The following is a 15,140-nucleotide window of genomic DNA, read 5'->3' as shown; positions in this document are numbered from 1 at the left end:
TATATTGATAATTGTGTGTAATTTAAAAACAAAAGTTGTTCCTAAAATTTGAAGGAAGGGAGAATGAAGAAAATGAAAACAAACCTAAAATTTAAAAGTAGAGAGAAAAAATATCAGAAGAAAGGGAGAAAGAAGAATATCAAAAGAGAGAAACATGAAAAAAACACATATACCACAAAATTGCACATTGTGCAGCATGGAGTATGTAGCCAACTAGTCCTTCTACCCATGCAACGCACGGGTTTTTTTTATATGTAATAATTGTGGTAATAACAATGGGTTTTTGGATATTTAATAATCTATATGATGAGAATCTAATGTTTTAAAAAGATGTTGAAGTGTATCAATAGAATAGATCAATTTAGAATGTAATTAAAGTGGTATGTCAAGTTAATATTTGATTTCATTGAATATTATCGTCAACCACAAACAACAAAAATATGACTAATACACTACTTTGTTAATATAAGAAAAAAAAAGAAAAAATTACATACCTAGAATGTATCCTTTGTTATTGAAGTTCATAAATTCGTTTCGTACAGAATTTCCTTTTGTACACAATGACTTCTTTGTTCAACTTTTTCTGTACCATGATTTTCCTACATGGCAGAAAATAACATAAATCAATTGATATATATTCATAACAGTTTTGAAATGAAAAAAAAAATAGAAATGACATACCTATAATTGATTTCTTTTCAAAGAGTTTCAAAATTTTCTTTGTACACAACGTTTTTAGTTGTGTTTGTTACCTTTCCATCTTCATCCAATATAAGTATTTTCAATCCTCTTTTGGTTTTGACTCTAGAAATAGCAACATATAGTTGGCCATGTGTGAATACAGGTTGTGGAAGATAAAGGCCGACTCTAGAAAGTGTTTGTCCCTGACTTTTGTTAATCGGCATTGCAAAGCATAAAGATATCGGAAACTGTCTTCTTTGAAATTTGAAAGGCAACCCTGAATCAGATGGCACTAAATCCATTTTTGGTATAAAAATCCTGTCACCAATGTTTTTTCCAGTAATTACAGTTGCATATATTACATTCTTTCCTAAATGGTTGACTTGCAATCTTGTGCCATTACATAGACCTTTCGCTTGATCAATGTTTCTCAAGAGCATAATTGGAACACCTGTTTTCAACTTCAGTTTATGATTTGGTATCCCTGAACATTTGATATCATTTAAAAATTCATATGTAAACCATTCAGATTGCACTTCATCTTGTTCATCAGATTGGCAAGGTGTATCTGAACTTAAATAAGTCACCTCTTCACCACCAATTAAAGACAACATGAAATCATTTACTTGCTATACAGAATCATTTGTTGGGCACAAAATTGCTCCATCATCAAAATAATTAGGATTCAACATGTTAACCACAAATTGAGGATAGACAAATTCAACCAATGCCAATAAAGGTAAATCTGTGTTTGTTATCAGGATCTGTTCTGGAATTTCAACCATGCACTCACCATTCTCATTTAGATCCATTTTCCCGTCTCCAATCTTCAATATCCAATCAGCAAATTCTTGAATATCATTGGCTGTTTCAGTATTTGATGTAGTACTTAATCTCATGTTCTTGGATAACTTTAGCACTTTACAATAATTCCATAACTCTGAATAGTTGATTGATGATTTTATGATATCAAACCTAGATCCTTTTTTGATAACTGGTAGAATTTGTCTAAAGTCACCTCCCAAGACAACTGCTTTGCCACCAAATGGTTTGTCTTTATTGGCATCATCAACATTTCGCATAATATCTCTTAGTGTTCTATCAAATGCCTCAAAGCACATTCTATTCATCATTGGTGCTTCATCCCAGATAATCAAACTGGTTGCCATAAGAAGTTTTGCCCTGAGACTACCTTGTGCTATGTTGCAAGTTGATTCATCATTAATTAACAGTGTGTTGTTTTTCCACCAGGAAGTAATAAAGAAGCAATTCCACTTGATGCTACGTTCAAAACAATCATGCCCTTGCTTCTTAGACCAGCCGACAATGTCTTCCACATAAAAGTCTTACCTGTACCACCATAGCCATATAAGAAAAAGAATCCTCCCTTCTTTGAAAGAACTGCTGTCATGATATCCTGATATACATGAATTCGTTCATCATTCAGTGCTTTAAACAAACTGTCATGTTCTTTCGCCATGTCTTGTTTATTATATTGCAGCTCATCAACAATAAATCTATTATTGAACGTATGTACATCTGAAAGATCAAGTTGAGGTAATGAAGGATAATCTTTCAAACTTCTACCATTTGACATTAGCATTTCCTCTATTTCCAGCAGACATAGTTTTTGTAATTCAGCAGTCTGAATTTGAAGACCTGCAATAAGTAAATAATACAATTAAAATAAATATGTATAGCAAATTAAAAAAAAATATGAAATACCTGGTAAGTTCATCTCCTTCCTTTTTTGGTACAAAATTCCATCACATAAGATACTCCAAGTAGAATTCCAAACTATATCTGGTTTAAAAATTGTATTCATCGACAACAAAGTAACAAATAATCTTCTAAGTTGATACCCAGAAGCAAATTCACTTGCTTCTTTGATTGCATCAATATATTCTTTGTCGTCAGCCAACAATCCCAAAACATAGCAAGCTTCTTGGTATGTTTCATAATACTTTCCATCAATTGTCTTAATGCTTTGATAATCAATACAACCTTTTTGAATGGTCAGTAATATCCTCAAATAATAAAGTTCTCCAGAACCAGGAGGAATATAAGTAAGTCTACCAATGTTGTAGCCTTTCTTCCTTGGTTTCCATTCTTTTTCTTTGGCAAACCACACAAATTTGCTTGGAAATTCTGAATAAGTCAATTGTTTTCCTTCCTCATAAACTTTGTTAGCCTCAAACCAAGCTAGAAACATTGTGTTAGCATTTTCGTATCTGTTGAAGACCACATTAATATCATCATCATCTTTAAACAAAGCTGATTGTTGGCCAGGAAGATGAAAGGTCAATCTCTGACCAGGAGGCCATCTGTGATGGATGTCAAAAGCAAATATTCTCCAAGCAGCTTCACATGGTGATAGATACCTACAATCGTAATACCTTTTGATCTCATCAATAATGGTTGATTTTTCAGACTGTGCAAAGTTGTTGCTTATTTTAAGAGTAGCTCTGTCGGGACCTTTGTTCACATATTTGAACAAATATTTTATTGAATTGGTCTTGTTGCAATACTCTGTATTGACGTGTGCTTGATACCTCATTAGAAGTGGTGGATTGTAAGGAACAACACTTCTATTGTCCAGCTTAATTCCATTCTTCTCAACAAATCTACCATTATCAAGTCTTCTATAGCATGGATATCCTTCTTCATCAATTGAAGTCGAAGATGTGAATTTTTTTGGATAAAATTTAGAACATCTTCCTTCCTTCATGCAAGGTGAATTATGTCTTGCAGGTCCGCATGGTCCATGAATCATGTAACTTGAGACAACTTTTTCCAATTTGGGGTACAAATCAGCATTTGGCAATTCAACTGATATTACTTTATCAATATCAGTTGAATTCTTCAACTTGCTTTCTCCATCCAACCATAAAAGTATATGTGCATGAGGTAAACCTCTTTTTTGGAATTCTACTGTGTACATTCTTGCATATATAAATAAAAAATAAATATAGTTGTCAGAATTTAATTTAATAAAAATTTATATAATGTATATTACTTCATATATAACATACCTGCAGTGTTTTTTCCAAAGAAGTCCTTTTTCTTAAAATCTGTCATCATTTCATCCAGCTTCATTTTGAACACTCTACATACAATATCAGGTCTATCCGAAGCTGATAAGCCTTTTGCTAAGACAAATTCTTTTATTTCACTCCAATTCACATTGCATGTTATAGTAATGAACAAATCTGGATATCCAAATTTTTTACAAATTGCCATAGCATCTTGACAGTTGTTGAACATGTATCTGGTACCACCAGTGAAAGAAGCAGGCAAGACAATACGTCTTCCAATTAAAGAAGGATCTGTCTCTCCTCTATTAACAGCTTCTTGTAATCCATTAAGAATATCACAACGAATTAACTTCTGATTAGCTCTAATGAATGACAACCTTTGGGCTTCAACCATTGTATAGCAATCGACCAGAAACTGTTGGAACAATCTGCATGCATTCACAATATTTCCTGCTTCTACAGCTCTTTGTTGTATTCTAAAGGCAATAAATTCTCGCAAAGAAATTCTAACTCTTACCCTGGATTTTGTTTTTGAATGAGATTCTCTTATTAGGATATCCTCTTGATAACCATTTTCTCCATATGGAAACATGAGAGGATATTGCAGTGGAATGAAAGCTGTGTGAGTTTCGTGCAGTCTGGTTAATTCACCAGAACATTTTTTGACCATTATATCTCTGCCTACATCCATATTGCCAAAATCACCAACTATAAGTGCAGTTATTTCATCACATGAAGGTGTATTGTAGACTCTAGGGTCTTTGTTTCTGTCTCTAAATAGTCTTAGCGTGAAATCTGATTCCATATGTTCCAGTGACAAATCTCTTACTCTTCTAAAAGATTTCGTAAGAACATTGTGATTGTCAATCATTTGAATCAAATCAGCAACCAATGATTCATCTATAACAGATTCCTTGGTGTTTGAACTAAAAAATAATAAAGAGAAAACATGTCAACACATGTATTTAAATATTTCATATAATGAAATTATTTAATATATTCACTGACCTGAAATGCTTGACTCTGTTAGTCATTTCATTTTCCGTATCATATATGTACAGCTGTGCAAACTTTGGCTTTGATCCATGCTCTGGCAATAAATTGCCAATACGGTGATAGTTCTGTCCATTCAGAATAAATTGTGGTGGAGCAGAACCATTGTTCATTGAATTATCAATCTTACCACCAATTGAAGTAAATGAAAACATGCTATTGTATACTCTTATGTTTTGTAGAAATGATTTGCTTCTCTGATCTTCACCATTTAACAAACCTTCAAGAAGATTAGGTGGTCTTTTTAATAGTGAAATTTGGACTTTTCCCTTTTGACAACACAATGAGAATTCAACTCCTTTTGAGGTGTTACATTTTTCTGCTCTTTCTTCATACCAAAGTTGAGCTTTACAGTATTGGCATTCCAAGCAAGGTTCTCCAATATTGAGCGGTTCTGAACATCATTACAAAACATTAGCATGAAAATGCGTATATTTTAATCTGCATTTATATACAATTGTGTTGGACATTATGTACCTTGTAACTCTCCTTTGCAATACAATTCGTTTGTAGTTGTAGTACTTGTAGTATGTTCTTCAATATTAGTAAGATGAAAACTAATTAATGATTTCAAAGGAATTTATATTAACATCAATAAGTTTAATATCTGAATTACCATCATCTCTTATCGTTGCTGAATCATCATTTGTTGTGTCTGAATAATTATGTTGTCTTCTTGTTTCATCATCAAGATTGAATCTGTTTTGAAGTGATTGTATGACTTGAAAAGGATATTTGACAACTTTATTCTTAGAAACAGAATGCGACTCATTTACAACCTTTGATCTCCCACCTATGAAAAACAACAGAAAACAATTGTCCTACCTGCATTGGCATTGTGAGTATGAATCCAAATGTACTTACCTGCACTGGAATTGTAATTATTTTGTCCATAATTTCTCTGACTGTTATTGTTAAAAGCTGGAGTCATTCAAAAACATTGATATAAATTTTAAAATTGTCATTTAAATAGGTATATAAGAAATTAAGAGTAATGTAGAAATATACCGAAAGGACTATGGTAAGTTAAAGTAGAAGTTACAGATATTGAAGTGATTTGTTGTTCAACTAAAGTACTTGAAAATTTGTTGACAGTTACTGCATTGAAACGAAGGTTAGTTTAAAGTGAGACGGAATTAATATTATTCATAAACAATGTTATAATTAAGTATTGGAAGAACTTCAAAACTGACCAATTTGTCTGTGAAATATTGAATTCATATTGTGAAGGTTGTTGTTGTTGTTGTCAACATTTGCAAAAGGATTATTGTAGAAGCATTGTTATTAAAGAAATAAACAAAAAGACTTCATTGATTCATTTAACAACAATCTGTAAAGATATAGCTTAGAAAAAAAAACTTACTAATATCCAACTGTTGTAATGGATTCCTGTCTATATTTTTCTGAAATGATCTTTGAGATACAGTTGGTTTATTTGTGATTAAAACAACAAAGATGTTTGAGTATGCATCTGTGTTGTGAAGTTACAATCCAAAACATATATTTATAAATATATATATATATAAAAAGAAATCCTGAGATTTGTTTACTTTGAGAAGAATGGTTTGCAAATTTAGTTTTCTTTCTTGCATTCTCTTCTTTGTCATCTGCAACATAAAAAAACATACAAACATACAAATGCATCATTTTTAAATAAATTATTGATGAAGAATTAGAAAAGATAAATGGTTTAAGTAAGATGTTAATGACTTACATGAATGTTGATTACTTCTTGCATTGAACCTTTGTTGTAGCACCAGTTTCCTTCTCAGGGTTGCATTTTTACAATCGTTATGCTCCATTACAGTACATAAATGTTATGGAATAGTTTCAAAGGTTACAATGGAAGAAGCAAAAATAAAGGTAAGTTGACTCAATGGATGGAAAAGTGTTTACTATTTTATTACTATATTGGTGAATGTCTTTGTTAAACTTTTTTGTCTAGCTTGTACCTCTAATCACAATTGTGGAAACAGAAATATATGTAATTATAATAGGAAGCACTTGTTTCAGAAGACAAACATTAAAAATAGAAAGAGCATGCAGTGCTGAGTGTTAATATATCAGAATCATTCATATATATAGCACTTATTTCAGAGTTGATTTGTTCTTGCAACTAACAAAACATTTGCTTTTTATGTAGGTACAATCAGACGTCTTTTTTATGCACTACTATATATAGTACAACAAAGAGGACTGTTTCATAGGAAGTATCTGCAATCTTAACCTCATTATGTGTCTAAATGATAACATACAGTCAGTGTATGCACATACTAAAGCAACATACATCCATACATATGATTATAGAACAGAGAACTTTTCATTATTCGTCCAACTATATATCTTTCAATTACATCATATATATTTCATTTGAATTATAAAACAAAATAATTTTATTTATGAATATCATACCATAACATGTATCACTTTTCATCTTTCAGAGGAATTTAGAGAAGCTTCAAAGAGATTTCATTGATAAGAAGGTAGAACTATACATATGCATTGCTGAAAATAAAAAAACTTCTAGGTTGAAAACTACATAAGTGGCAGAAATAAAAACAAAACTATTTATACTAAATGTAAATTAAAAATTACAATATGTTAGCACTTTGACATTCTGATTGCTTTTCATGTGGTCCACTTCAAACACCAAGTCAATAGTTTGATGAAATCCATGAGCAGTACAAAATTTCTTCCAGCCACTTCCAATTTTGCTAGACTTCTAAGGATGATTTCTCAACAGTAGTTTGCACTTCACTATTTTACGCGGTCCATAAAGAAAAATGTATTTAAATATTCCTTGACGAAGATAATTGCCAAAATCAGCTGGCAAATCCTAAAACATACATAAAATATTAATGAAATTAGTATATGGATTAAATTTTTAAAATAATTTGGAAACATAAATCAAAATATGAAAGAAACATCCATTTAGTAAAAAATATGAAATGAATCTCACCAGATGGCTAGCATTGCATTGATTTGGATTCATAAATATGAAGAAATGCAACTTCGGTCCATTGAAAAGGGGTTGATCTGCCTCAATTCTTTTAAGAAAACATGCAATAGACAAAAGTTTGCATTTACTGGGAAAAATAGTGATGTGGAAGCAAGAATCACCCACATATCCAAAATAAATAGTGTGGAAATCGTGAAGTTCATATATGTGCCTTAATTCAGTCCATCCTCCAATTAGCATTGGTTTTTGTAAATTCTTGTTATAAGTAACCACATGTCTATTGCCTTATTCATCTCTTAAAGTCCATTGACGCTCAAGATCGTCATCCTAAAGAATGGCGAATGCACGATCCACAAAACCAACAACCTCGAAAGAGAGAATTTTTTAAAGAAAAAAACGGATTAGTTAAGGTTAAAATCAGGATATTGTAAAAGAGAAGAAGAAATCCGTCACACAAATAGAAAGAGTAGAAGAAATCTTGTAAAAGAAAATATGTCTGAAAAATTTGACAATGAACTTACCTCGTCCTGAAGGTGAATAATAGAGAATTGGTACCTACTCATTCTATTAATAACGTCATCTTCATTGAAGTTGTTTTCCATTTGCTTCGACTTTGAGAGAGATAGTAGAGTAAAAGTTGGAAGAATGTAGAATATGATTGAACTGATCTTGAAGTTTAATCTTCATGGTAGAATGGAGATGAATATTTATTTATAGAAGACAAATGACACATGAAAAGACGGGACGATTACAAATAGATTCTTCAATAGTAATGTAATTATTACGGCATTGAAAAACGGGAAGACGATAATAACAGAATAAAACATTAAAAAGATATAACGTTATTAAAGATATATTAAATTATTCTATTATGCTACACAATATAATAATATAATATATGTAATATATACCAATAACAAATTTCCAAAAATGAACTTCTGTAATATATAATATTATACGTTAAAATATAATATTTCATTCGTACTTATTGTATAAAAATATCTCAATTATATTGTACAATGTTTAATAAGTTAGTAATTAACAGAAGATAAGTAAAAAAAAATAGTCAATCAAAATTGTATATGGCATCCAATTCTGTTGTGACAACTTAAAATCTGTCAACAGATAATTGCTTTGCCATATTTATCTTATTTATGAAAAGTAAATATTATGAAAAATAGACATTTATAAATTATGTTGTGAGAAAAAATAGATATATCTTATTTATGAGTCACACAAGTTTAAACAAAAAATCTTTTTCAGAAAAGATATGTTATTTACGACTTTCATTACATCATGCTACAAAAATGAAATCAATTTTTGTAAGTTTTGATGTAGCTGGTAGTCATATTTGTTGACAAAAATTGAAAAATGTCAACAATATCTTGTGCACCAGCGTATGAAATAAATTAAAATCTAAATAATGTAACTCAAAAGCTCATAATATTGTTATCATGAAATTGAACATAGAAGTTGTAGTTCAGATGAAATTAAAGATGAAATTTAACATAGAAGTTGTAGTTCAGATGAATTTAAAGACAAAACGATGCGTAGACATATTACATTCCCAAAATGAAAGGCATAAAAAAAATTGTCTTCAAATAGAATAACTAAAAGTGGATCTCAAATCACTGTTTTTTCCTTCTTAATATTTCTTTTTAAAAGCTTCAATGGAACATTGTCTTCTTCGATGGATTCAAGTGATGCAGTCTTCTTTCCAGATTCTCTCTTATGTGAACTGTTAGCATCATCGTTGGTTGGATTATCTTGGATTAGTTCAGGTGATTGGGATCCACACTCAATTGTTTCTTTGGTAAATCGAACTAATAAATCCTACAGTATTAAAAGTAAATTTATTAAAAGTAAATCCACATTCAAAATTGATAACATTATTAAAAGTATTAAAAAAATAATTCATGTCAAAAACATTTATATAATTTGTATACCTCTGAAATATTAACGGTGGACTCATTGACTATACGCATTTTTTCCCTACTAAACTCACCATTCCCAGTATAAACATCCTTCAAATAGGTAGAAATAATGAGATTATAAAAAAGAAAAAGATAACTGCATTATAATGAGATTATAATGTAACAAATTTGATCGTAAATTACATCTTACCACAGATTTCAACAAAGAATCATTGAATTTCTCAATTATATCATCATCAACACATATTTTCTTCACTCTGAAAGACTGCTCAAGTTTGAAATTCTGATCGTTCCTACTTTCCACTTTAAAAAGCAGACTTCTATCAACTAACTCATCAAACTGCTTAGGCAAATTTCCAGAAGAATTCATCTACAAAAAGAAAATAATTAAACATTGTGTAATTAAATATATAAGTGGATATATTGAAGAGTATACCTTATCATGAGTGTCTAACATATCAGCACAAGTTTTTTTGAAAAGGGTAGTTGCATCCCTATCAAAGAGGACAAATGTGGTTGAATCGAAAGAGTCAATAACTCGGATCTTAATCCTATATCTGAAAATTGAAAAATAAATTTAATGAACAAAAGTTGTAATTACAATGTTGTTTTAAATTGACATTAATATTAAAAAACAATTCGTTAACCTTGGAAAGACTTTTATAACATGCTTGTTACACTTCTCACAAAAGAACATCTTGGAATCTAGATAAACAGCTTTGTTACACACACAAGCAGTATACCACCAGTCATCGTCAACCAATATATGCTTAATTGTTCCAAACAATATGTAAGTGGTGACCTTTCAATATAAAAAACATTAATCAAGAGATTATTGTGAATAAGAAAAATTGCACAATAATAAAAAAATCTATTCTAACCTCTTTACAATCTTTTAGACCTTGAATGGTGGTTCTAGGTGTAAGTGTTAAAAAGTCCTCTTCGACAGTATTTTTGGAAGTCTGAGAAAGTTGCGTTAATCCTTGAGAGGGAGATTCATTGTTCTTAAACATTCTGTGCAAAAGAAAATATAGTTGTTCTCATAAACAATAAATCTATTATTGAATGTATGTACATCTGAAATATCAAGTTGAGCAAATGAAGGATAATTTGCATTACAAAGTAACGAAAATATTGTTACAAAAATGGATTATAAAGTTTGAATAAACTGAAGAACAATTTCAATATTACCTTGATTTAAGTTCAGATGCTTCCTTGAAGTTAACATTGTACTTAATACGGGTGCAGAACTTACAATTTTGAACTTGAACCTTATCTATATTTAAAAATATAGTGTATGTGAGAGTAACATGGAATAAGTAGTACAAAGTACTTTGTAAAAGTAATAACAAAATTTTACCTTGAAAAGTTTTGACTTTCGCAAATTCTATACTTACAGCAGCATTTTGTACTTCTCCACTTGAAAGAAATACATACAGTTCATCCACATAAATACCAAACAAAGTACACTCTATTCGAAACCTAAAGATTAAAGTGCAATATAATGTCATGTAGTTATTCGAAAAGAAATATAAAAGGAATTTAGTATAGTATAGATATAGAATACCCATAAGCTTCTATTGCTATGACATTTAATTTTGTTGTCTTTCCATCAACTTGCAATTCTCTTTCAGTCCCCACTCCGACCAGTAATCCCAAAATATCTAAAATGCAATTCATAAATGTTAAATCATATACTTTAACAAAAAATGTTTATTAATAAAAATATTAATAGTATTGGAACTAAAAAGATTGACTTACCAACTAAATAATCAGTATCAAATGCAGTGGTTGTCAATAAGGACAAAGGTGTGTATTGTGGTTTAATATCAGGAACCAAATTAACATTAAGCAAATAAACTTTTGTACCAAACTGGAAATTTATCTTATAAGGGTGGTGTGTTGTTCTGTATATTCCAGAATTCGGAGCAACACTGAAGTTTTGTATGGCATAAACATGGCCTTCAGAAATGTCATTATGAAATTTGTAAATTAGAGTACGTCTAATTGAATCATGTATTTTAGAACCTTGAAACAGATAAAAAGAACATATATAAATTTAAGTATAAATATGTTTAGCATACAAATATTTAATTCATACAAATTTCTAAAGGAAAGTAGGTGTAATGGAAGAATTTAAAGAATAACATGAATAATAACCTCTTTGTCTTGAATAACGAACTCCATGGAAAAAGGACACCTCTGTTTAGTGAAATCAGGAACAAACCATGAACGAATGACCCTAGCGATAATATTCCAATTTTCCTTCTGGGGACTTACTTCGCTTACGCTCTGGCTTTGGTTTGGAACTTCACAGAGAGACATGTTGAACTCACAACAACAATATTGAAAAATGAAAAGTAAAAAAGTCAGGATTAGATTCGAGACATATTTATACTTACATAGAGAAATAAGGAACTAATAAGACAAAATTGTAATTCATACAACTAAAGTAAAGAAATCCCAAAAAAAGGTTGAAATAATAACTTTATCAGAATCTATTTTTATTAGTCAAAGGAGAGTAAAAGATGTGTAACGATTAATCAAGACGTGGATATGACAATTTTTGAAATGGTAGAAGAAAGCAAAAAGTAGAATATATTCAAATAAGGACTCTTCAAACATGGAGTACCAACGTTTTGACAGAAGTCATGCGAATATATATTGGTGAAACCTGCAAATAACAGCTATTGATGTCAGAAGAAATTAAGTATTCATATTGATTTATTGACAGATTTCATAGAAAAGGAAAATTAAGAGAAAAGCATTCTGATGAAAATAAAGCATGAAGCAGATGACTTGAAAGTGAATAAAAAATTGTTGGCGTGATGGATTAAGCAGTGAACAATTAATTGAAACAGTAATGTGGAAACAATCAAAAATTGCAAATACATCCTGGTTTCTTATGCATTCACGAAAGAGGAAATGTAGAAAAAAGTGATATCAAACGATAATGTCTTAGACGAAATTTCAGAACTGCAAATCTCATATCATTTCGTCTGTAAAGCAAGACTACTATATTTGTACATAAAACAAATGAAGTACATACCTGTGGTGACTGGAAACGTTAATGGCTTGTAAGAATACGTGAATGGATGTGAAACGTGTTCTGGATGAAGAAACTGTGTTAGATCTCTACAAAAAGTCAAATAAAAGTGTGGTGTAGAAAAGCCAAAGAATCTTCTAGGAGAAGGAGCTTTGTTAGAAACTTCGAGGAGAAGGCACTGGGTTGAATTATTTAAGTTAATAACGTAAAAAAATAAAATAAAAAGAAATATAAATAGTACAATTAAATATTTAATGAAATGACAGATGCTTACAGCAGAAGAAATCTCGTGGAAGGTGGAAGATAAAGAAACATAATGAAGCAGTGCAAAATGTCATATCAATAGACATTGAAATAAAATATTATAAAAGTATTATAAGGGATGTGTATGAAAAATGTTCTGGAAAGTTATATATTTAAATAAATATAAAAAAATTTTAAAACACAGAGACATGATATGATTTGTGTCTGACAATAATTAAATGCCACAGATTTACGTATATGGAAGAAGATATGAAGCAGGTATGAGTAAATAACTTTGCAGAAGTTCAAAATACACATAGTAAAACATATACATATATATAATATAATAATAAACAACTAAACTTCATACAAAAAATACAGATTATCAATCTGTTAAGTAATATTGTTTATAGATTCTTCATAGCGGATGATAATAATCATTTATATTAAGAAGAACATTGACATCATTGCTTGCTTGTTGACTGTCAACCTCAAAAAGAATTAAATCTTTTTCCTCCAGTCCATGAACTTCATGAAAACGTTTCCATCCACTTCCTATCTTGACTGATCTAGGTCTAATCAACAACTTGCATTCAACTCGTGCCTTTGGACCGTAAAGCACAATGTGTGAGAACTGAGTGTTGGCAAAATATTGACGTAAGTCTGAATTTAAGCCTTGAAAATAAAAAATATAAGAAATAATATCAAAAACAACTGATTTTGTATGTGTCAAGGTTAAAAAGAATAAATGAAGTTTTTTGTACAGATTGTATTCAATGATCGAAAAAGAAGATAAAAAAAGTCACCAGAAAGCTTGCTTTGCAGTTGTACTTAGAAAGCTGGAACTCAAAATGAATTAACTTGGACCTTATCAGAGGAGCATTTGTTCGAACATGACTTAGGAATTTATGGATAGTTGATTCTGAACAGTGATTGTAAAAGTGTATTTCAAAAGCAGAATTCCCAGTATGCCTTAAATAACATACTTTGGGTGGTTGGACTTGATAAAACTTTCTTATATCAACCCAGCCATCAGTAATTCGCGAACCATAGGTATTCATGTTGAAGGTAACATGGTGAACATGGCCTTTTTTATCAGAAATAGTCCAACGTGGACCCCGTTCATTGCCTAATTGAATGACAAACAAACGATTGACGAACGCAAAATCCTTCAAAATAAAACCAATATAAAAAAAAAATTAGTAAAGGATGTCGGAGAACAATGATGGTAAATAATGTATAAGAAGCAAGTTCACAAAAACCTGGTCTTCCATGAAAATAGTAAAGAATCCACCCTTCCATTTTGAGCCAAGTATGGATTGTTCACCAAGGATGCATTGCTTAGTGGTCATCTGTAAAATTGGTAAAATAGGTTTGTTTTTGGAAAAATAAATTAAACGCACTTTAACAATGTAAAACAAATTGTTGAAGATGATGAAAATAACAGATTATAAGAACGTCTGTTTTAAAAAATGAGAGAAAGATGATGAACATAACCGAATATAAAAATGACTGCTTACAAAAATCAGATAAAGATGAACAGAAAATATTATAAAAACCATTGCTTATAGAAACGTCTGCTTAGAAAAATGAAACGAAGATGAAGATCAAAATCGATTATAAAAAAGTCTGCTTATAAAAACATGCATAGAATATGGCGAGAAGATATAGGAGATGAAGAGAAGTAGAGTTGATAAAAGGGTTTAACAGTCATACCTTTCTGTAATGAATAAGAACTTCTTGAAATGGCAGAGGATGGCTTGTTATCGCAGTGTAATGGTGTTAAGGTGAAGCAGAGAAGATAAGTGGAAATTTGATGATCTCTGAAATGTTAATTACTTTCATCCTGCAAAAAATATTAATGAAACAAATATATACCAGACAGTGAAAGAGTCTGGAGAATGAGATAAGTATGACGCGGCAACAGACACTGCAATCATCATTCTCGTGAGAAGTGAAAAACATAATGAGAAAAACGTTTCAAATATTTAAACGTCTCTTGGAAAAAGAAATGGTAATTAATTTATTCGGCTGAATCATTTGAAATAATGAATGAGTGTTGCAGATGATCGAGGAGTTCAATCATCATTACCTCGAGCAGTGGAGTAATTAATGCGGGGAATACTGATAGACAGGGTGATTTGAAATTAATAAAAAGGATTATTTATTGTAATATTAAATTAAATTAA

At 30.4% G+C, this 15,140-nt stretch overlaps 1 protein-coding gene and 1 pseudogene across 1 annotated transcript; both read right to left on the bottom strand.

Annotated features, from left to right (window-relative positions):
* Positions 1 to 698: 698 nt before the first annotated feature.
* On the bottom strand, positions 699 to 5,700 carry LOC114169419 (annotated as a pseudogene).
* Positions 5,701 to 9,351: 3,651 nt separating this feature from the next.
* On the bottom strand, positions 9,352 to 10,675 carry LOC114169418. The gene is made up of 6 exons (XM_028054560.1): positions 10,544 to 10,675; positions 10,310 to 10,464; positions 10,099 to 10,219; positions 9,853 to 10,032; positions 9,675 to 9,752; positions 9,352 to 9,561 (listed from the first exon to the last, which is right to left on the bottom strand). The coding sequence occupies exons 1-6, from the start codon at positions 10,673 to 10,675 to the stop codon at positions 9,352 to 9,354; spliced, it is 876 nt and encodes a 291-aa protein (XP_027910361.1).
* Positions 10,676 to 15,140: the final 4,465 nt, after the last annotated feature.

Source organism: Vigna unguiculata, chromosome 11, assembly GCF_004118075.2.
Source record: "Vigna unguiculata cultivar IT97K-499-35 chromosome 11, ASM411807v1, whole genome shotgun sequence".
Taxonomy (NCBI): Eukaryota; Viridiplantae; Streptophyta; class Magnoliopsida; order Fabales; family Fabaceae; genus Vigna; species Vigna unguiculata.
Note: the sequence above shows the minus strand (reverse complement) of the source record. Positions and strands in the feature narration are given on the sequence as shown.

Bases quoted from the DNA above. Each gene is read 5' to 3' on its own strand.
- LOC114169418 (XM_028054560.1), bottom strand. From the start codon at position 10,675: ATGTTTAAGAACAATGAATCTCCCTCTCAAGGATTAACGCAACTTTCT. The intron at 10,220-10,309 runs GTTAACGAATTG...TTCAATTTTCAG, and splicing joins GTTATAAAAGTCTTTCCAAG to ATATAGGATTAAGATCCGAG. The intron at 9,753-9,852 runs GTAAGATGTAAT...ACCTATTTGAAG, and splicing joins ATTCTTTGTTGAAATCTGTG to GATGTTTATACTGGGAATGG.